At 33.3% G+C, this 21,968-nt stretch overlaps 1 protein-coding gene across 1 annotated transcript in view; it reads left to right on the top strand.

Moving 5' to 3' along the window:
* Positions 1 to 21,968, top strand: part of NEK10 (NIMA related kinase 10) — a 92,704-nt gene that overhangs the window by 10,786 nt on the left and 59,950 nt on the right. Inside the window, 15 exon segments of the mRNA XM_085311754.1 lie at positions 398 to 476; positions 852 to 919; positions 1,942 to 2,021; positions 3,219 to 3,305; positions 4,471 to 4,695; positions 5,195 to 5,334; positions 6,264 to 6,325; positions 8,411 to 8,488; positions 11,103 to 11,167; positions 12,671 to 12,773; positions 12,883 to 13,011; positions 13,588 to 13,725; positions 14,619 to 14,664; positions 15,258 to 15,379; positions 15,572 to 15,674. Of these exon segments, the coding sequence (XP_085167880.1) occupies positions 398 to 476; positions 852 to 919; positions 1,942 to 2,021; positions 3,219 to 3,305; positions 4,471 to 4,695; positions 5,195 to 5,334; positions 6,264 to 6,325; positions 8,411 to 8,488; positions 11,103 to 11,167; positions 12,671 to 12,773; positions 12,883 to 13,011; positions 13,588 to 13,725; positions 14,619 to 14,664; positions 15,258 to 15,379; positions 15,572 to 15,674 (1,525 nt within the window).

Here is a 21,968-nt window from a genome sequence, read left to right as displayed (position 1 = left end):
TTAGGTCTCATCTGAACATTCTTAAAGAGTTTTTGCATCCTAGTCAAGTTTGAGAAGGATATAGTCACAATATTGTGCAGCCTAGGCAGTTTGGGAGGATTTTCTGACACAAAAATGGAGAAATTTAGACATTCAGGGAAATTTTGTAGCATCAGGGAGGTGGCTTGCGATGTTGAGCAGAGTTTTTTGTGGACTGCAGTTTCAGTCTTTGTCTTGCTCTAGGTTTTGGGATTCTATATATAATGAATCTAGCCAGCACTGTTTCAGGAAGAGCTGAGTAAACTGTATTGTGAAGCAGATGCACCACCTACAGGCTATTTATGTGCATAACAATTAGATTTATGAATTAAAACTTTTTTTTCTAAGAGTATTCTTTATTTTATTTTCCTACCTATAGTATATGGAAACAGTAGCAAATGGCTATCTTGATCATGGAGAAGAGCAGCATAATGTGGACAAATTGGTCAACATGACATGTAAGTGTTACAGCTGTTATCTTACACATGCACTTACAACTTTGTAGTGAAAGAAGGCAAAGATTGTGTGTGAGGCTTAAAAAATGTTTAAAATACTTGAGATGGTCAGAAGTAAGGTATTACTAGATTCAGTGTAAGCATCATTGAATAAAGGTGTAAAGGTAATTGAAATGACTGTGGAATAGCACATCTTGTTTTTGTGCATATGTAATATTTCCTCTTAAGAAATTGATACCTTTTTATACATTAAAATAACAGTAAAGTGAACCAGCCATGTYAAAGAACTTATCCATTTTTTAATTATTTGATTAGTAAAATGAAAAATATTAACTGATGATGAAGACCAAATTTATGTGATTTCTTTGTGTTCCATAGATATTTTTCAAAAGCTTGCTGCCGTTAGAGATCAAAGAAAATGGGTTATAGTGAGTGAAGCACATAAAGTAAGTGCCTTATAAAATTGCTAGTTATAACCGATTAGCTAATTAACTGAATGATTTATGCTTTTCAAATTTGATCTGTCTGGGACTATATTCCTTACTTTGTCAAACTTGTTGTAAAGTAAGATAATGTCAGTTTTAGGTTTTATTAGTGTAGATTACTATCATAAAAGTTATTTCATGTATGTGAGTTAATTGCTTTGATGCATGGTTATTGGCTTTTTGAGATAATTAAGTCTTAAGTGTTTAGGCTAAACTTTTTCCTATAAAAACAATAGTCATGTTTACACTATGCTAAACTACATATTACTATAATGTAAATTGTTAGGAAATATATTCTGTGATTATTCACTTATACAACATTTTGTGTCTAAATAGAACAGTGTCAACCTTGCTAGAGGTTACCATGAGTGTAAGGATGTACACTTAACATGTTTAAAGGATGGTATGTGGCCAAATTGAGMAATAGTTGAGATCAAGAACAGTAGTGCTTTGCGATTCCATTATAATGCAGTAAAACATAGGCAATTGTGATCAGGTAGCATTTGAAGATAAACTTTTAGAGAATGTAGACATCTGAGTGCTCGTTTGTGATCTAAATCATTATCAGAATACATGCAGAACTTCAAATTACATATAGTTTAAATGTAAACTGAAAATTAACTTTTTATATGAAGGAGTCTTGATTTAGAGTTCTAMAGTGTCCCACACCAGAACAGATTTTAAAATGGTACCTTAAGTTGGGCAGTTGCTTTAACAGCCATGAGAGATGCTAATTGCAGTTTGAAAAGGAAGATCCTTGCTTGTCCGAAGACTAAGAATATTCTAAGATTTTATGTGTATCTTTAAGTGACTTAAAGTGTACTTTAAGTGTATCTAATACTTCTAGTGTATTTTGTGAGAATTCAAAGTCTTTATTTTGAAAATTGCTGACTTTTCGATAAAAATAACTAGATTTGTTTGAGACATAAATGAAAATAAATTACATGGTTTTCTCTTACCTTCTGCTATGTTTCATTTTCTAGACTTTAGTAAATTTGTTAGCTGCCAGAGATGGCAATGTGCTTTTGGGGGCCCTCCTTGCTCTGACTAGCCTGGCAGAAAGGTAGGTTCAATTTAATGTGGTTTGGTTCACAATAAGCATTTTAATGTTATATCTTGGTACGATATTAAAACTGCTGTTTATGGGGAAGACATTTATTTTCAAAATGAAGCCTTGTTCTGCAGAAGTCTATGATGTGTGCTTAAATTTACATTGAAGCAATAAGAACGAGAAGTTAAAAAGCCTTTACAAGCTACCAAGCATGGATTTAGGTCCTTGCAGCAGCCTTCATACCCGTGTGAAGAATTTTGCAAATCTCTTTTTGTAATCCCTATGCAGACTTCTGTCTTTCTTTCTTTTTTTTTTTTTTTCTTACTTCTCTGCGTATAAAAATCTTATGTCCTGAACTGAATATGACAGTGCCTCATAATAACCAGCAGGAAGTTTGTTCAGTGTAGTAAATAACAAATGCATACATTCAAATACATACGTATGTATCCTCTCTTCACTAATGGCTGTTTTAAATATGCATCATATTATTTGGTTCTGGTGTGGGGAGGAAAAGGAAGATACAACATTTTTCATTCTTATAGGGTTTATAGAAGAAATGCTGCTTGTTTTACATTATTTTTCTACTGCATTCCAGACTTGTATAACAATTTTATCTTTTAAGTGAAAAATTATAAGGAAAACCATAAAACTGAAGAGAATTGATGCAACTACTTGAATGAAGAGGAATTTACTTCCTGAGAGTTATCCAAAATTTCTGTTTTCTCAATTTTTTAGTTCTATTTCATTTTTTTTAAAAATATCAGGATTAATTTGAATTATGTTATACCTAAATTTTTAACTTATGTTTAATTTAATATTTAATTTATAGAATTTTTTTTTTTACATTTGGACTGGGCAAGAAGGTATCTGGAATACATTAAAATATTTGTGCAAATTATGTTTGATTATAAAACAAAAAAAATCATTTGCTTAATTTCTTATTTTCTAATGTCAAATAAAGTAAATACATTTTTTTCTTTACTTTAACACATCTACTCTTCTGTACTGGGAAAACTGAAAATTGAAGCCGTGGCAGTTCTTGACCAAACATATAATTATGGTTTTAAATGTTTGTGTGCTCAATATAATATTATTACTAAAGTCTTGAGAAAAAATAATTGGTCAAACCAATGCATAAGGAGGGAGGCTAAAGAACAATATGTTTTTTCCTATAATTTGATATAAATGCCAGGAATAATCAATTTGTAGTCCAGAATGTAGGGAGAAGATAAGTGAGCTCATCATTGTTGAGAACTTGCTGGTGATATTACATGAATACGATTTACTTTCTAAAAGGTGAGACTTTGCTTATAGATTAATTGTATTAAAATTTTTTTGACTTTTCTATKTAAAGACATGATTATTAGGAATTAAATAACGTGCCATTTTATTCAAGGTAAAGTTCTGAAACTATGTATTTTCAGTCAGATATTGATAGAGCAAAATTTTTCCAGTAGGCTATGTCCTTTCTTCCTGTTGATGGCCTACAGTTCAAATAGATTGTAAAGGTACCTTACAATGATGGCATTTGCTTTTCTTGGTGCTTCTCCTCTTTGCTCCCAGTGGAGCTGATCGGTTATATGACAAGCACGTGGAACTCTGACAGACTCTCGAACTTAATGGTATTTCACTTATCCATTTAAAATTTTTAGACAGTATTTTTATTTCTTCTTTGCTTACTTATTTTACATATGATTAGAGATAAAGCAATTAAAAATGGCAAAAGATTTTATTTAGCTTCTGCTTTTGAAATTATTTAGATTGCATTTAAAACTATAATGTTGTTATAAAAATCGGAATTTGAACATAAGGAAGAAGCTGGTGAATTCAATGCTGGTTAAGAATAAAAGTTCAGATTGGATTTTTCATTTTCGTGTGTTTCATCAAACATACTCCACTCCCAAATAAGAGTGGAGTTCTCTAACCATAGTTTCTCTGGTACAGCCACCCTAATTATAGAGAGAGGAGTTAATAAAAATTTTCTGTGAACTTTTTTTGTGATATACCAAATCTCTTTTGTAAATATAATATTCATGCCATACTGGGGAAGAATCTAGATTGTTTGTGCAGTTATTCTGATTACACAGATGGACTTTACAAGTTCATGCAGTGGTACTGGTTATTCATTGTCGAGAAAAGAGGTAARATGGATTGCTGCAGTCCATCTGATTTCCTTCATCCTAGCTCTGTATGTTTGCCTGCATACGCTGACATTCATACTCAATAGTAAACATAATTTCATCTCGTGTGAAAATTTAGACCTTCCTTTTCCCCTACTCCCAGCTGTTTAAGCAGTTTACAGTGACTTTAAACAGTTTTCTTTAATCTTTTTTCTTTTTTATAGGAGGTCTCTGTTCTTTCTCAAACATTTACCGTGTTTTTCTCCCCTTTGGTAACTGTGGTAWCTGGTAATTCAAATGAATGAAGGAGCTGCTGTTAAAATTTCTTGCTGATTTTTCAGGCTCACAGCAGAGTTGTTACGACTCCTCTGTGCAGAGTCACAAGTCAAAGAGCAAGTAAAAATGTAYGAAGGAGTTCCAGTCCTGCTCAGTTTGCTCCATTCTGATCATGTCAAGCTTCTATGGAGTATAGTTTGGATTCTGGTACARGTTTGTGAAGACCCTGAGACTAGTGTGGAAATCCGAATCTGGGGCGGAATCAAGCAGCTCCTTCATATATTACAGGGGTAAGTTTTCCATGTTCAACATTCTTGCAATTTTATGAGACTRTTTCATATATTAAGGTACCTCTGACCAAGCCATATTTTATCAAATAGCTTCTTTCTTTGTTCTGCTGTATGTGATGTCTGCAGAAATTAAAAAGCTATTCAAAACATAATGAATAGGAAGTTTTTTTTTCCAGTTATGCTTATTTCATTGTTCTCTTATTGCAGTTTTCATATTTTCAGTGCATAAACAAACTCTTGAATACATTAGAAAGGCCATTGCTGTCCACTTAGTTTCCCTATTAATCTGACACCTATTTGGTGAGCTAGAATTGTGGATATGATTGATGAACATGGTAAAGGGACTTTCTGCTTAAAAGTTTGTCCGCTTTTTTCAAAGTATATTACCTAATCTAGTGAAAAGATAAGGATGCAAATTTTTAGAATGTAAGAATTGGTTAACAAAGACACATTAAGCCAATTTTTAGATTGACTTTTTTCTTTTTCTCCCCACTCCTAGTGAGAGAAATTTTGTTTCTGATCGCTCTTCAATTGGAAGTTTATCTAGTGCAAATGCAGCAGGGAGAATCCAACATCTTCATTTGTCAGAGGATTTGAGTCCTAATGAGATACAAGAAAATACTTTGTCCCTTAAGGCAGGTAGGTTTATAAGGCCTAATCCTTGGTTATGTGTTCACTTGCCGCTGCACGAAGGGATTCAAAATATTTCAGAATTGAACTAATAACCACTTAAACCTGTTTTGGAGAGTGAGAGCATCAAGTCAGCTGTTTATTTCTAGATGTGTAATACCAGTACTTATTTTCAGAAAGCACACTTTTTTTTTTTAGAAAGAAACAAAGGGTAAAGTATTTAGTAGGGGGGAATCATACATTTCTTCTGCTTGCAAARCATCTCAACTATTTTTTCCTTTTAAATTTTGGTTTTAGCCTGAGATTATTTGTATTAAGTTGTATTGTTCCCTCTATAAAGATTTACTGTGCTAGATCACTCATGAATTGATTATAGTGGAACTCTTTCAAAGTGTTATTTCAAAGGCTATCTTTAGATGAGATCAGTCAGGCTAAGATCCTTCACTAGTTGTGGAGAGATTCTCTTTTAGAGCATGTTTTACAATAAAGTTGTCTTTGCCATTCTAAAATGCCTTCTGGAGGACTGTGTTCCTAGTCACTGTAGAAGGACCATGCAAATGATCCTTACTGGGACTATATTAGCCTTTGCAATATCTCCCTGAAAATTATAACATAATATGTAACAATCTGTTTTTGAATACACTATCCTTAGTGTTATATCTGATGAGCTGGTGAAATGAATAGGATTAATAGATTGTAAATTCATGAAGACCTCTTACAAAAGGGTCCCCTTTCAAAGACATTGACCCCATGGAGTATATATCTGGGTTACTTCTAACTGTTTTCTTGAAGGATCCCTACATAAGACAGTGGAGCATAAACACTGAACCTATGAAGGTCTTTTGTAAATTTGACTGAGTACTTGTTTGTGTTTTTAKCCATCTGAATATCTTTATGAATCTGGTTGTGTAAGTTACATCTGATCTTTTTAATTCTAGCTTGTTGTGCTGCAATTACTGAGCTGGTGCTCAATGATACTAATGCTTCCCAAGTAGTACAGGTAAGAAGACTTTATTCAATTAAGTAAAGCGTTAGAGTTTATAATTTTACCATATCTTGATTGTTTCCTTGAGCAAGGAAGCAAACTATATTTTAAGGATTTGAATTATTTGTTGTTGTGGGTCAGCATCACTTAATTAACAAACAAAATGCATTTCAAAGGGATTGGAAAGTATGCCTTTATATAACTAATCTGTGTCTCTTTGTACACACATGCACACTTATACCCACAGATATCAACATATGTGTCTAGTTATTATAGAGTATAAACAGCTTTACTCGGACACATTTTATTTTGATTGAAATCTCTTGCCATACTTTTGCAAAAAATAGAATAGTAAATCAGAGTAACCRTGGAATTTACTGAAAAACACACATTTTGAGTTTTACAAAGTTAATTAAAACAGACTTTGGGCAGCTTAATGTTAGAATGTCAGGCAAACAATTTCCATCCTTTCCTCAGGATATAATATTTCCGAGATAATGTCCTGGCATTCCACCTCCAGAAGTTTTACTCTAAAGCACATTATAAAATTTAGTATTTAAATTGGCTAAAATCAATGGTACTGAAAATGTTTCTTAAAAATCCCTGGTACAGATTCCATGCATAGCTGAAGACATAGGTATTGAGGACACTAACACCAGATAAAATCCATAGCCAAGCTCTTACTCTAAATGTTAGGTCAAGATTCATAATCCATGTGTTAGCTTAAAACCCAGCTAGAGGTGTTCTGAAAAGGAATTGAGAAAACGGTCTTACATGTGATAGGCAAAGAAGTTCATGTATATTTCAAAAGTACCGGTCAAGAGGAAAAGAGTAGAAGTAAGTCTAGAAAACTTATTTGTGTAGTTTAAGCACTAGAATTGTCAATAAATCATATCAATTTAGACAAYTTTTTATCTGAACTGTTTGATTTTATCAAAATAAAATATCACTTTTAAAAATTGGATATATTTTGAAAACAGTACAACTCTTGGGAAATTAAGGAATTAAAAGCTGATTTTAATGTAGAATAGGGACATAACTTCAAGWACATTTATTTCAACAGCAGTTCCACCCCACAACAGTCTGTTTCATTTCCAGTCCTCCTCTTTCATTCTGCTAATGTGACTTTTTGAGAGCTGCCTAGTGAAAAAGATTAAGGGACTCACTTAGGACTATTTTTACCAGCCTATTTTTAACCTATCAGATAGAGGAAGAAGAGTGGCAGCTCTTTAATTTGTATGTTGAAGCTTACAGAGAAAGTCAAGCTAAGTTTCTCTAAAGTTTTCTCTCACTCAGTGGCCAAGGACTCTTGGTTCAGGCAGCTGAGAACTATTTGCTTTTTGCTGTAGCTGCCTTTTACCTGTACATCCTGTGCCTTCATCAGAAATGAAAACTTGAGTAGTAGGCTGCAAGCAAGAACATGTGTTAATAACTCAATGACTCTACTTCACAGTCTAAAACCTTACTTTCTACTTTAATGAACAGTTTAAGCAAGTGTGTCAGGAACTGAACTAAAGCATCTGCATAGCAGATGCATACCGTCTTCAATTTTGCTAGAGTGCTCTCTAACAGGGAGCTTGTCAGATAACAGAGCAGTACTGCAACTTAATCCACCGGTGAATCCACCAATATGAAGGATATAGTGTATTAGTTGAGAATACAAGCATGGTTACAAGAAAATGGAAGCTGAAATACAGTGTGTTTTTTGCAAAATCATGCTGAAGGCAGATAAATACTCCTCAAGTTATTATTTTGGTGTCTCTCCAATTTGTAATAATTATTGTGTCTGAATTTTTGGTTCCTGATAATCCAAAATGTCCATGTGGTGATGGGAGATATGTTGCTGCAATCTCCTTCACTTCTAAAGATCTCAGCATTGCTTTATTATCTGTCTTTGCTGGATCAGTTTAAATGTAATGATGATTTCACTCTCATGTATGTTTAAGTCACGCCAGCTTAGAATTTAGGCATTCAGTAGAAGGTTGTGAACTTCTAAATTGGTGTTAGCTTCTGATTTATTTGAGGTAACATTAGTTTTTATCTGTGCTTTCTGTGCAAAGGAGTGATATTATTGTTGACCCTTCTCTGTTTCCCTTTTAGGCAAATGGAATATATACAATAGCAAAGCTGACTTTACCGAACAAAGAAAGTAGTATTGAGAAAGCTAATTTATTACAGGTAACTTCCTTTAATATCATTGCATACTGATAGCCCAAACAGTTCCTGAGATTTTTTTATGATTTTAAATATTATTTTAAAGTGCAATAAGCCACTCACTTGGATGAAGGGAAGGGGAATCCAGGAGTAACAAGTGGTTCAGGAACTAAAGTTCAATTGTGACTCAACTGAGGAGTCAACTTAAGATGAAAATTATCAATAGTTATGAATTATCCGATAGCTTTTCTCTAGCCTCTGTGAAATGGCATTGGCCATTTCTCTAAGCTCTAGAGAAGTAGTGATCTGTGATTCAGGGGCATCTGTGACACAGCTGCTGCCCTGGTTGCCTTTCTGTGAGCAAGTGTAAGGCCCTTATCACAGATGACTGCAGTCAGCTGCATGCTACTGCCTCTCAGCAGATTTTTGTTATCACTACACTAATGGGGTTACATAGTTACTCAGTTGTCTAACSAGGTAGACATGTCCTGGGTAGGGATGGAGGGAAGAATTTGTTTTGGTGCTGTCTTTCTCATAGCAATTCCTCTAGATCAGGCTTGGAGAACAGATTCAGTGCTGTACATACCTTTTTCCTGCAACTAGGTTTTTCATAGCATTTCAGTTAAATCATTATAGAACTGTATGTAACATTATTTGGGGGAAAAACTGGAAGGGTGGGATATATAAATATTTTTTAGAGGTTATRTGAAACTAGTGTGAAGTTTAGTAAACTGGAGCATATGCTTAATACAGTTGCATCATACAATTATAAAGAGCTTAATTTATGCCAASCCAGGTTTTTAGATTTTAGCAGTGTATGATAGGAAATGACTTGCCGCAGATATTAGGCACTTGCAGTTGGTTTAAATATGAAGTTATTTGGATTAATAATGAACTTAATGGTGACATACGAAAACTAAATTCTATGTAGGCAAAGAGTAAGAAATACCTTTTATGAAACCTTATTCAGCYTCTCATGCTGCTATTGCCTTTATCACTGTACTGCTGTCCAGTACAGTTATAGCTATTGGAATACCCTTTATGAATTTCATAGACATTTTTCTTAAAATTCTGACAATTCTAGCCCAGTTTCTTTCCTACTCCATTTTCTGTTTTAAACAATTAAATTTTCAGTTTCTCTCTACCATCCTACCTTAGTGATCTTGCTCCATTACTTCCAGTGTAGCTGTGGTACCAGTTACTTGTTCTGCRTACATATCATATGTAAGATCATCATGCCTTGACTAAAGCATATCACAGATGTTAATATTTAACATCATAGCGCTAGTGTGAGAGAGATGGTTATTATTTCCATTTAAGATAGTCACTTGTCTCATTGTTAATCTATGTTGTCCCTTCACGGGTGGTCTCTTACATTAAGAACTATGTACAGTCTCTAAAAAGAAAAAACTTTGAAGGTAACAACTATGACCAAACCTGGCCACGTTATTCTGTACAGCTAAGCTGTTGTGACTGTGATTCAGTGGAAAGTTAGAAGCAAACCCTGTTTCCGCTTTGTTGAAGTGTCTGYTTTGGACTAACAACATTGTTCTGTAAGAGAGAGAGCTTCTTGGCAGCATTAAAAATCCATTCCTTTCCTGTAACATTTCAAGTATTCTGCTTCCTTCAAGAAGAGTATTTGACCTTGGTTTTCTTCATTTAATGCATTTTTCACRTGTTGAAAAAGATATTTTTGACGTGAGGACCAATTCTCCGACTATTACTATTACTAGATCACAGTTATGGTTGTCTAAATAGGGATTTTTGAAATGGATTTTGACAGTCACTGATGTAATAAAGTAAACTTAAATAATATTAAAGGCAGATATTATTTGTACTGTTTCAGATATCGGTAACTTGTTTCTCTTTGGCGTGCTTCATATTGTTATCTTTTATTGGTCAGCCATAGTGTATAGTAGATAAGTAAATGACTCTCTGTAGAGAGAATTCAAGATGAGTTACATAAAAGCRTAGATATTAACTGCCTGCTGGTGGCTATTTTAAAATTAAATTTTCTTCTGTAGTGAACATATAGAAGCTGAGGTATATTTCAGTAAACTAGAAGAATTTTTATGACTGAGATAACAAAAAAAATCCCAGATCAGTGGTACCTTCTCTATCCCATTTCCCCCCCCCCTTTTTTTTAAAAAAATATTTTCCTCCTGTTGGAAATTCTAGTGCCCTACACTGCATTTTTCAGGAAAAAAAAAGAAAAAAAAGCCGAAGTGCAGTTTCTACTGCATCATTACAAACCCACTGGTTACACTTACCCTGTTTCAGTAATGGAGGACCGAGCAAGTCTCAAGTCTTGAGCTATCTGCAAGTGAAAAGAGGCAAGACAAGATGCTCCTCAGCTTCTAGCAGTATACTCTAGCTGTAGTTGCCCACATTTTTTTCCAAGTGAGGCTGCCTATTCTTGAAATACAGCAGGCGCTTAAGCAAATGACATGTAGTTAAAGTATAGCATCATATATTTTTACTTTCTCAAGATTAATTATGAGGTTTACAAGGTAATCTACTGACTCATTTAAATACAAAGTTTACAGATGTGTTGGGAACTTTTTTTTTTTTTGTTTTATCAGCAGCCTTTTCATTTGTATATAAATTTGTCATTAACATATATTTTTCCCTACTGTAGTGCTATGCTTTCAGAGCCTTGAGATTCCTCTTCAGTATGGAAAGAAATAGACATCTCTTTAGAAGGTATGTTAACAAARTATTTTGTAGAACTCCTTTAGGAAGGCTTACAAATCATCATTCCAATCAGAAGAACATGATTTTTAAATGTCTGCATTTATTTTCATCAAAAAGAATAAGTAACAGGTAACTTCTGTCCTGTCAACAGCCAGAAATAGCCCTTTCTATATCGCATCTACGCAAGTCTACAAGATTTAGACATTCAACATGAGGACTTCTGTTGTATACATACTAAAAGACCTAGGTCTACAGAGGCTCCTTCCTATCCCATGAATCAAAGTGTAAAATATGTTGAGGGAAGATTTAGGACTGTTGGAGAGAAACCATACTTTCATCCTGAAGATTAGTAAAACAGTACCAGGTGTGAGTTACAGGCCTGGATTTAGCAAGTAACTGGGAGCAGTACATTTTTTCTCTGCTCACCCACCACTCCTTCACATAGGAGTGACTRTACATCAAGCAGAGATACTTAGGAGTATTCCTGAAAGATTTGGATCAATAAGGAGAAAATATCTCTCATCAGTTACCCATTTTTGCTAGAACGATGACAAAATTTTATCAGATAGAATACAAAAGCTGTGTATAACCTGGTACTTTGATTTGTGGAATTGGATAGCAATCATACTACCTATGAGTTCTGATTGTCAGTATTTCTCTAATCATTTATTCTGCATCATAAATTGCTAGAATTCTAAATGTATCTTTTGTCTTACTTTTTTAAAAGTGGAATTTGTGAACTTTTTCTAGTGGAAAGGCCCCAACTTGCAATGAGTGTTCAGGGCTTTTATCAAGCTTTAGAATCTGAATGCCTGCTTTGCTGTCTTTCAGTTTTTTTCAACTGCCTTAATGAAAACARTATTTCCATTCCTACTATAACTTCAAAAAGAAAGTTATTCCTGCAATTAAACTTGTTGCTAACCAAATATTGTGTCTGTTAAGTGTTATATATGAAGCCTTTCTACTGCCCTCAGTCATATTCATATCTTTTAGTCTAGAAGCCTTCTGTGATTAAAAAAAAAAAAAAAAAAAATTAAGATGGGTGTAATAATTCTTTGAATGCAGGCAGGTACTAACCATATCAATTAATACAAGAAGGATCTTGGATAAAATGCCTACAAGCACAGAATAAAATACAATGGGGAAAAAATGAAAATGATTAAAAGCTCAGTATAAAATAGTGTAGGATATCATTATGTTCAGGAGATTCATTGACCGAGCCCTTGTTTAGACAACTGGCACTTACATTAACACCCAGTGCACTGAGGCTGAATTTTATCTTTTGAAAGCTGCTTTAATTCCTATGTATAAAGTACAGTGCTAGAGAGTTAAGATCTGAATAGATTAGTCAAGAATAAGTAGTTATTTAGAAGTTTATATAGAAGGTTTAAAAGGTTTAGGTTTATAAAGTAAGAAGTAATAATAAACATTAAAAAGTCTCTGCTGTTAAAAAAACTATTAATCTTTTGTGAACAGTGTTTCTAAAATATATCAAATGTTAAATCTTTGTAGACTTTTCCCTACAGACTTGTTTGAAATCTTCATTAATATTGGACATTATGTTCGTGATATCACTGCTTATGAAGAGCTAGTATCAAAGCTAAATTTATTAAAGGTAAGTAAAAAGTTTYATAGAGTTAAGCAGATATATTCTTTGCCCATTCTTAGCACAGGAAATGCATAAAATATTTTATATTTGTATTTATCATTTAATTTATAACCAGGATGCTGAATTGAAGCAAATTGCTGAAAGCATTGAGAACATCAATCAGAATAAGGCACCTACAAAACATATAGGCAATTATGCAATTTTGGAACACCTCGGCAGTGGAGCTTTTGGAAGTGTGTATAAGGTAAACTTCCCTTTTGATGTTAACCACAGATTTTGGGGGAAGCTTCAGGAGGAGGGTCTAATACCTATTTTGGGTACTAACTAGCTTCCTTTGAATTTCATCCAGGGAATGCAGATACTGAAAAACCTTTTTCATATCTGGGCTTTTTGCTTACAGTTCTACATTTCTTTTTTCTTAGCATTTACTGTGATTTTTGACATCTCTGTATGTGTAAAATTGACTAGTATCTCTCTTAGATATACTGAATGCTACTTTTACTTTCTTTTAATTACTTGCAATAGACAGAAAGTTTAACAAATCTCTGTAGAACCGTCGAAGTTCAAACATGTTTTATCTGAAAACCAACACTGGGGGCTGATAATGTTCCTTAAAACACTTTTTAAAAAAGCAGTAAGTTCAGCAGAGTACTGTATTGTGGGRCTCCAGTTCTTATGACTAATCACATCACACAGGAAAAAAGACAAAATTAATTTTTGTGAAGCAGACTTGGACTCAGATAACTAATCTGCTAACCATGATAATATCCTTTCTGTCCTCATCCTATATTAGTTTACAGGGTTTTTATCTTCTTTTTAGGTTAGAAAGCATAGTGGACARAATCTTCTAGCAATGAAAGAAGTCAATTTACACAATCCAGCATTTGGAAAGGACAAAAAAGACAGAGACAGTAATGTAAAGAACATTGTCTCTGAATTAACCATCATTAAAGAGCAGGTATGTCACGTGGACTCCAGTTTCATGTATGGATGTTCTCTTGTTAGCATTATTGTTGGTGAGCTCTTATATAACAGCTTCCAGCTACTGTTTGTTAGTGTTTTTGTTTGATCAGTACAGTATTGGCCCTTTGTGTCTGAAAGCTGTCAATTTTGCATTAAATTCACACTGTCATATTAGCAGTAGCGTGCATATTTGTTACTGAAGATTTTGACTTTTTCTACAGGAAGTTTTTTTTTTTTTTTTTTTTTTTTTTTTTTTTTTTTAAGAATTCACTAAATTGAGATGACAATAGAAAATTAATGGGTCTTTATTCCAGTTCATTATACCTGGGTTTAAAGTAGAGTAAGAAAATAGTCATTGGTATAATTGGTAATCTATATATATAAAAAGAAGAAAAAAAAAAAAGGAAAAGATCAATCAGATTTAGGGGGTTTAGGCTATGAAAGCCAATACTTTGATGTTGTCTTCAGACTTTTCAGGCTATTAAGAGAGGGTGGATAGCAGCCATGCTGTTTTTTCTTCTACCTGCTCTAGTAATTTGCAACTCTTCTTTATTTTTGAGGTAGCAGGGAAAGGTCTATTGCACTGCAGTTCATAGGCAACTTTGTGGAATTCTTATTACCTGTGTGCWGTGCAAACAGGATGAAGAAATTCCATTGGTACACAATAGTGTGCRTATTTAATAGAATGGCATAATCCASTTTTAAATGCTGAGTAAATAGAAATAGTGGTCAATGTTTTGAACTTCTGTTTTTGGTTGGAATTTAAAGTAATCTAAAACTATTGTTTCATCATCACTGTTTTCTTCCTTCCAGTGCATAACTAAACTTAAAAATATTGTGCCATAAGTCAGACTATCCTAAACATCTAAATTTCTTTCCTTGTTGTAGCTTTATCATCCAAATATTGTGCGCTATCATAAAACCTTCTTAGAAAGTAAGTATAAATGTAGAGAATTACCACATTGTACATAGTGAAGAAATAGAAATATATAATGAAAGTACTACAATGGGAAGGGGTGCATTTAATTTGTGCTAATATTTTCTTAGAGARCTGTTACAGTTCAGACATGCTTATATTGCTTAAAAGCTGAAAAAAAAGGATGAGAAATGCTGATAATTCTGTATCAGTAAAATGAGATGCAAGGTAAGCATGTAKCAAGTATGGTCCTTATCCTGTAGTGTTAAGGATCCAAAATGCGCAACTGGAATGCTGARCATGCTGCTAGATTGAATGATACAGGTTGCTCAGCCATGTTGTCTTTTTAATATAGTATAAGCTGCCTACGCCTGCCCGAGGAGTAGTTATGAGACAGTGAGTTCCTTATAGTTGCCATCATAGAAATGAGTATTGAGGAAAAATTGGAAAAACAAAGAATGGATCTAGGATTAAAATGTATTTGTATGTACAAATAAATTTTAAAAAGTAAAAAATAATAACTATTTTTATATATTTAACCTCAAATATTCTATTTCCAAACATCATCTGTATAAATATATTTTACTGTAATTTCATTTTCTTTTATGTAGATGACAGGTTATACATAGTTATGGAACTTATAGAAGGGGTGCCACTGGGAGAACACTTTCATTCTTTAAAGGAAAAGCAACAGCAGTTTACAGAAGAAAGAATATGGAATATATTTATCCAAGTAAGGATCAGTGTTTTTTTTCATTGAGACCTTCCTACATGTAATTAGTAGTGCCATTTATGTTTCTCAGGCTAATAATAAATGACAAAGTAATGCTTATTATGTCAATAATACAAGATAAGYACATAATTTTATTTGTCTTTATTTAGGTTGCAGTAAAGAATCTTTGTAAGGCTTTTTTTTCTTTTTAAGCTTTGCCTAGCTCTTCGTTATTTGCATAAAGAGAAAAGGATTGTTCATCGAGATCTCACTCCAAACAATATCATGCTGGGGGATAAAGACAAAGTTACAATTAGTAAGTAGAACTCCTTTACCTGGGGAGAATTTCCCGTCATATAACTGAGTAGAACTTCTCTGCTGTAACTTGCAGAAGGTTTCAGACTTCCATGCATTGGCCATCGTGCTTGCAAGCTAGTGAATCATTTCATGATTATATTGTTCTGTAAAACAACTGTTAATGCAGATTTAGTGATCATTGCCACCAGCTATCATCATCCATGACTATATTTTTTGCAGCTAAGGATATTAACTATGACTACAGAAATAATTTAGCTCTAAAAGAAATAAAGCTATAGGAACGCTTCAAGGCTTGATTATATTTAAATCAACAGGAATACTGAGATAACCAGATTAGGTACCATGTTTAAGTAAATGCTAATGAACATACAAAATGAAATGGGCATCTGTTCTAATCCAGTCACAACATGGAATTTTAAGTACCCATCGCTTCTTCTCAGTGCTCACTTAAGGTGGGGGCTATTTCTTTAATCCTATGAATGTCCTTGCTGTATATTTCTATAATCTCCACCATGCTGAGGAGGGGCGAGTCCAGGCAGTGTTTCAGGATAGAATTGGAAAGCTGTGTGTGTGTGTGTGTGTGTGAGCAGTACTCTGACGTATGGCAAAATTTTACCTTCTTTGTATCCTCTTTGAATGAATTAGTACAGTCTGGAATATGCAGCAAACCTAACAGGCAATTCAGAGACTGTTGTTTTTAATTTCTGCAAACAACTACTACATCCTTTCTTATTGCTTATAACACAGAACAAAATAAACAATTTGAACATTGCAGCCTCTCATCTTTAAAAAATAAAAGGGAAATGTAGACATATGCACTCACCCAACCACAAAACACTTTGTTATACTAGACCAATGTATTTGGCAGCTGTTAATTAGCTGATTTAATGAGCATTTATCCCTGAATGGTAAAATTTAACGCTCAGAATGTTTATAGTTGTATTTTATACCAACATACTGCCACTGAGGGGCAGTCTTGTCTTGATTTTGCACCTTTGGCTTTGGTCCAATTTACTTATCTAAACTGTCATTGAAAAATATTATATTTTTGTCAAAGGTTTACAGATGTTTAGGAAAATTAGAAGRACTGAAACTTGCTTCCATCATTTCTACAGTGATTGGTTAGAAGCTATTGTGGCATTTATACAGATAGTTATTTTATTTCGTACTTTAATTAGTACTACATGGAAAAATATAAAGAATATTCAGAAAGAGTTGAAGATCTTTTATCTATTATGTCTGAATTTTACCAAGCCTTGTTATTTTATGACCTTAATGAAAGCAGAAATAATATTTATTCTTTCTAATTGTAGTTAATATATACTGTGCTGGTGCATACCAACCATGCCTACTTCATACAATCAATCCATACCAAAGATTGGATTGTTACAGTGTTGAGAATTAGATCTCACAGTATTTAAGGAGAAGGTTGAGAAATCATTGACCATTTGACAAGCTCAAGGAGTTTCAGATGAAGTTTTGTATAAAAGGTCTGATGAAGGTGAGCGCATATGCCCAAATATTAAGAAATAYTAAATCTTGGCTCTGTAGYGRATTTAGTCTTTCAAGTTTTACAAAATAAAGGGTTCTGCTCCACAGGTCTACTCAGAACTGTAGTTCTGTGTTTAGTCACCCTGATTTGCTCGAATATTAAGAAATCTTAAATCTTGGCTCTGTAGTGAATTTAACCTTTCAAGTTTATAAAATAAAAGGTTCTGCTCCACAAATCTATTTGGAGTTGTAATTCTGTGCACAGTCACTGTAAAGAGATATACTTCAATTTTATGGAGTCTTTCAAGTCCCCAAATGGTGCACAAATTATCTCTAACTGGACTGATGCTTTTGTGGGGCTACCAGTGAAACAGTGTTGTGTGGCTGTGTGATTAAGAAATGGCCTCTGATAGTCCAAATGATTTTGCTTCAGGGGAAGAAAAGCTTGGAAGTTTGTATGAGTATAATCTTTCTCTTTTTTTTCTCTTCTYTGTCAGTCCTTCTGGAAATAGTACTCTTGCTAAACTTTTGTTGGGAGAATCTGCAGACTGACAATATAATAAAATCAGTTTATTCCTCTGTAATGGAAATTTTTCAAGTACAGAGCTGCAATGGCCCAGGCTTGGGACTTCTGTAGATTAGACTTAAAGAAAAAGTGAGGAATGTTTATTGAAGAGGAAATGAATGTTTAGAATGGGAGATGTTTCTACCTTGCTGTTAGCACAGGAAAAAAAAAATCAGAATTGTGCTTAGGTGTCCTGAAGTCACGGAGAAATTGCTACATATAAAGAAGGCCCTTGTAGAGCAATTCCAGCTGAACTTTATAGGCAGGGGCCTAATGTGAAAGCTAGCTGAAAACAAGAATTCGTACGGACAGATAACTCTGTGTCCAGCCTAGCACAATGTGAAAGAAATCTATGAAGAACATTTTCTGGAGATGGTCTCTGGATATGCCTGCTGTAGCTTTTACTGCAAAAAAAAAAAAAAAAAAAAAAAAAAAAAAAAAAAAAAAATCTGAGGTAATAGTAGGATTCACAGTGTATTCTTTTTTTTTTTAATCCTGAATGTGATTAGACACTATTCTTGTCAAGATCTTTGTCTATTTTTTTTTTTTAACTTACAGAAGATACTAACAGAAGTCCTAAGGCCAATAACTAGCTTCATTTTCATGTGTCAATTATATAAATTTCTCTGTTTGCCATTATATCTTTTGGCTGTGGCAACTGAATCTGCCTTGCCCCAAGCTTTTACAGGCTCTTTTAAGTCACACATTAGCAAAAAGGAAAACAGACATTTGCAATTTGATCCTAGCCAGATTAATGGTGATATAAGATCTCTGTTTCTGACTRTAGAGAACTGTAAGCATGTTCYTGTTATATAGTCTCTGCAACTCCCMAGCCCRCTCGTTTGTTTTGTTGACACATTTCATAGGGAGAGGACCAGAACTGCCATCTGTTATATACTGGTACAGTATTTAGACGTAACTGGTTGACCTGTGAATACTACCAAAGTATGAATGTTAAATCATGCTAACCTGTAATTTCATAAAATGTCTTGTTCTAAATTGGTGGAAAGGTGTTACTGAAATTGTCTCTGGTCAGCTTGAATGTATGATTTATAATTTATAATAAACAATATTTATAGTAGAATTTCAGGCACAACTTGARCCTGTTTTGTGTAGGGTTTTAGAGATTTTTTGAAGCCATATTATCTGTGGCTCTCAGTTTAATCTGCCCAACTCTTTATGAGACATTGAGAAATAATAGTTCTCTGAATTTAAAATATGTATCTGTTATTGCAGCTMTATCTTACTGCAGTTTTATGTTGTTTCTAACACAGAATAATTCTATCTAAAGTTCCATAGGTGCATCTGTTTGTAGGGCAAAACAGAAGACTCTGTACATCAACATTTTTCCTTAGTGTCATCTAGTTTCAACAAGGTATAGATCTTGATGGTCAAAGGCGACYGTGTAGAATTGCTTTTTCAGATCGGATATCGGCGTGCTCTGTTTATGGTTTAATGCATATGATACAATAGCAAGAGATGGGATCTGTAGGCAGCTGAAACCTAGGATTATTATATAGCACCTCTCTGATATACTTCTAATTGTAGCAGGCAGTCATGAAGTAAAGCAAATGAGACTTGAAAGTATTGGCACATACTTCAGGAAAACTACACCTTAATTCTGTAATTCAGAATATTTGGTTGTTGGGTGTGCTTTTTAAAAGACTTGTTGCTCCTTGCTCTGTGCCAAACCAAGAGAAGTGGTGGCTATGAGGTCTAATGATATAACCAGTGTCTGTTGTCTCTTAATCATTACTCTGTAGTGTCACTTAGAACAATGCTAGTTTTTTGAGCTCACATAACCAGTCTTCAGTCTCAGGATCACTACTCTTGATACAAAGATTCAAGGAAATGCTTGTAGTACCTAATCTTCAAAACTTTCACAAGAGACTGACTGGAATTTTCCATTGTTTTGTTTAATCTCGTACAGTGAATCAAACATTCTGGACACTATTGATAGCTTAATTGTACAATCATGTTTTTCTACACAAATTGCGGTTCTAAATGTGGAACAATGCTAATGTTCCTAGTGCAAATTTTGCAAACTTCACAAAACTGACAAATTTTATGGTGAGTTTAAGAAGCATTGATATTAGTACCCTGCAAGGAAATGATAGGTTGGCTAGGAGGGTGTATTTGGGAATGATGAGAAAAGGATTCTGTTCCTGTACTGTTGATGGAAAAGAGCAGGATAAGTRTGTTAAGCTGTTGATTAAAGTTACAGATAAACTGGATTTTAGGATATGCTTTTATAGGTAATAAAATGTTCTGTCTTTCTTTTCCAGGTGATTGCAACACAGAAGCTTAAATTTGAAATAGTTATACTTAGCTGTTTACAGGGTCTACTCTTGCCAGTAATTCCTATTAAGCATAGGATATACTAGTGTGATGAATCCCATTTAATTTAATGGTACTATTCATGCTAGCAAGCACTAGTCTTGATAAATTTCATAGGAGTGGAATAGTCATAAATATGATGATGACTTACGAATTTTATTAAAGAAATATATCATTACATGTTTTAAGTTATTAAAAATTGAAGTCTGCCACTTGCTCAGGTCTTTGAAGAAAGATGAGATGAAAAATAATAATATATTTTAAGATAATAGGGCTTGAATAACTGACTAATAATTGAAAATGGCTAGTAATATAAGAACGGATCAATACACTAATAATAAAACCTTGTTTGTCCCTTTAATACAATACCGATTAGGACATAGTTTGTACTTTTCTACAAATTCTAGAAATGCTTGTTCTATATTTTGTGTCAAAACAGGAAAATGTTATTAGCAGTAGTATTGCTGCAACATTCAAAAACATCAAATATGTAATCCCTTTYGCTTAGTTGCTGATAAACTTTCTTGATTACAGTTGCAAATCTACTGAAAAGAAGCCAAGATAACCTGTCTCATTCTGAGCCTTTCAGGGCATCCTGTTTGATGAGGACACAATAAAAATCTGACCCAAATATTCTCATATATACTGTATTTGATACATATATAGTGAATTTGATATTCCTTGAATATCAAATATTCCTTTTTTTTTTTTTTTTTTTTTTTTTTTTTTTTTTTTTTTTTTTTTTTTTTTTTTTTTTTTTTTTTTTTTTTATTCATGATGCTTCCAAATATGGTTCAAATGTAAATTAAGACAACAAATGTGCAAATATGCCATTAATATTATTAAGATGCAGCACCTGGACACATGATTTTCCTCTTGTCTTTATTCTAGAAGATCAGTCTAGTAGATGAAATCTTCAGGTAAAGCATGGCAAATGAAAAACTAAATTCTATCAATTAAAAAAAATTATATGTAACCAAAATGCACATTTAGAGACTACTAAGAATTAGAGTGTTTTCTTATTCAGCTATTATGAAGAGATTATTCTGTAAGAGAGTAAGATATTAGTCAAGGCAGCCTACTCATTTTTTCCATAATTCTCTCTCCCCTTCATGTCTTATTCCCAAGGATGTTCTGTTTTCTGAAACAGTCTTAATTGGAAGACTTCATTTTCACTTACTCTACTAAACACAATGTAAACAAGTGAAAATGAGTGAGGAAGGTTGTTTCAAAATCTAAAGGATTGTGATTGCATGTCTGTGTTAGTTTTTCTTTCTATTTKAACACTCTCCATTGCATGATTGCTCCACTATTTTAATGAATTAAAAAAATTAAAATAGCACTTAGTTTTCTTGATTCCTGATATGCATGTTAATAAAGAAGAAAAATAGAAAAAACTTCTAATGTTTAGAGTGTCAGTATAAAATCTAGTCAAATATAATAATAGTTTGAAGGAGAAATGACTGTATTGGTAAGTCATTATTGGTGACATTACATGTCTAATCACAATGTTTAAAATCTGTCTAATGGTGAAAGTTTGTTTTGTTTTCTATTTTTTTTTCAATGGACTTAAAAATATCTCAATTTTTCAATGAAGGATGCTATGCTTCCAAACATTAAAGAAATTAGCTATAAAGAAATTGCAGCAATTCAGGCTGCATGGTACACAAAGCACCAAAACTATTACTATAGAAATTTTATTTTATAAAGCTTGATTGCTAGATTGATGTACCTAGTGTTCTACTCTGCTTGGAAATTATCGTGTATTAGGATGGTACAATAAGTTGTAATGCATGTAATTCACATGTTCCAGAAAGATTCAAAGTGGTATTTGAAAGCAGAAAAACTACTAGTTTTCCAAAATCACACCTACAGATTAAGTAACCATCATCTTGCAGA

Source organism: Rhea americana, unplaced genomic scaffold, assembly GCF_003343005.1.
Source record: "Rhea americana isolate MKP2758 unplaced genomic scaffold, rheAme1 scaffold_35, whole genome shotgun sequence".
In the NCBI taxonomy this organism is placed as follows: Eukaryota; Metazoa; Chordata; class Aves; order Rheiformes; family Rheidae; genus Rhea; species Rhea americana.
The sequence above is the reverse complement of the archived record's forward strand: the minus strand, read 5'-3'. Positions and strand labels throughout refer to the sequence as shown.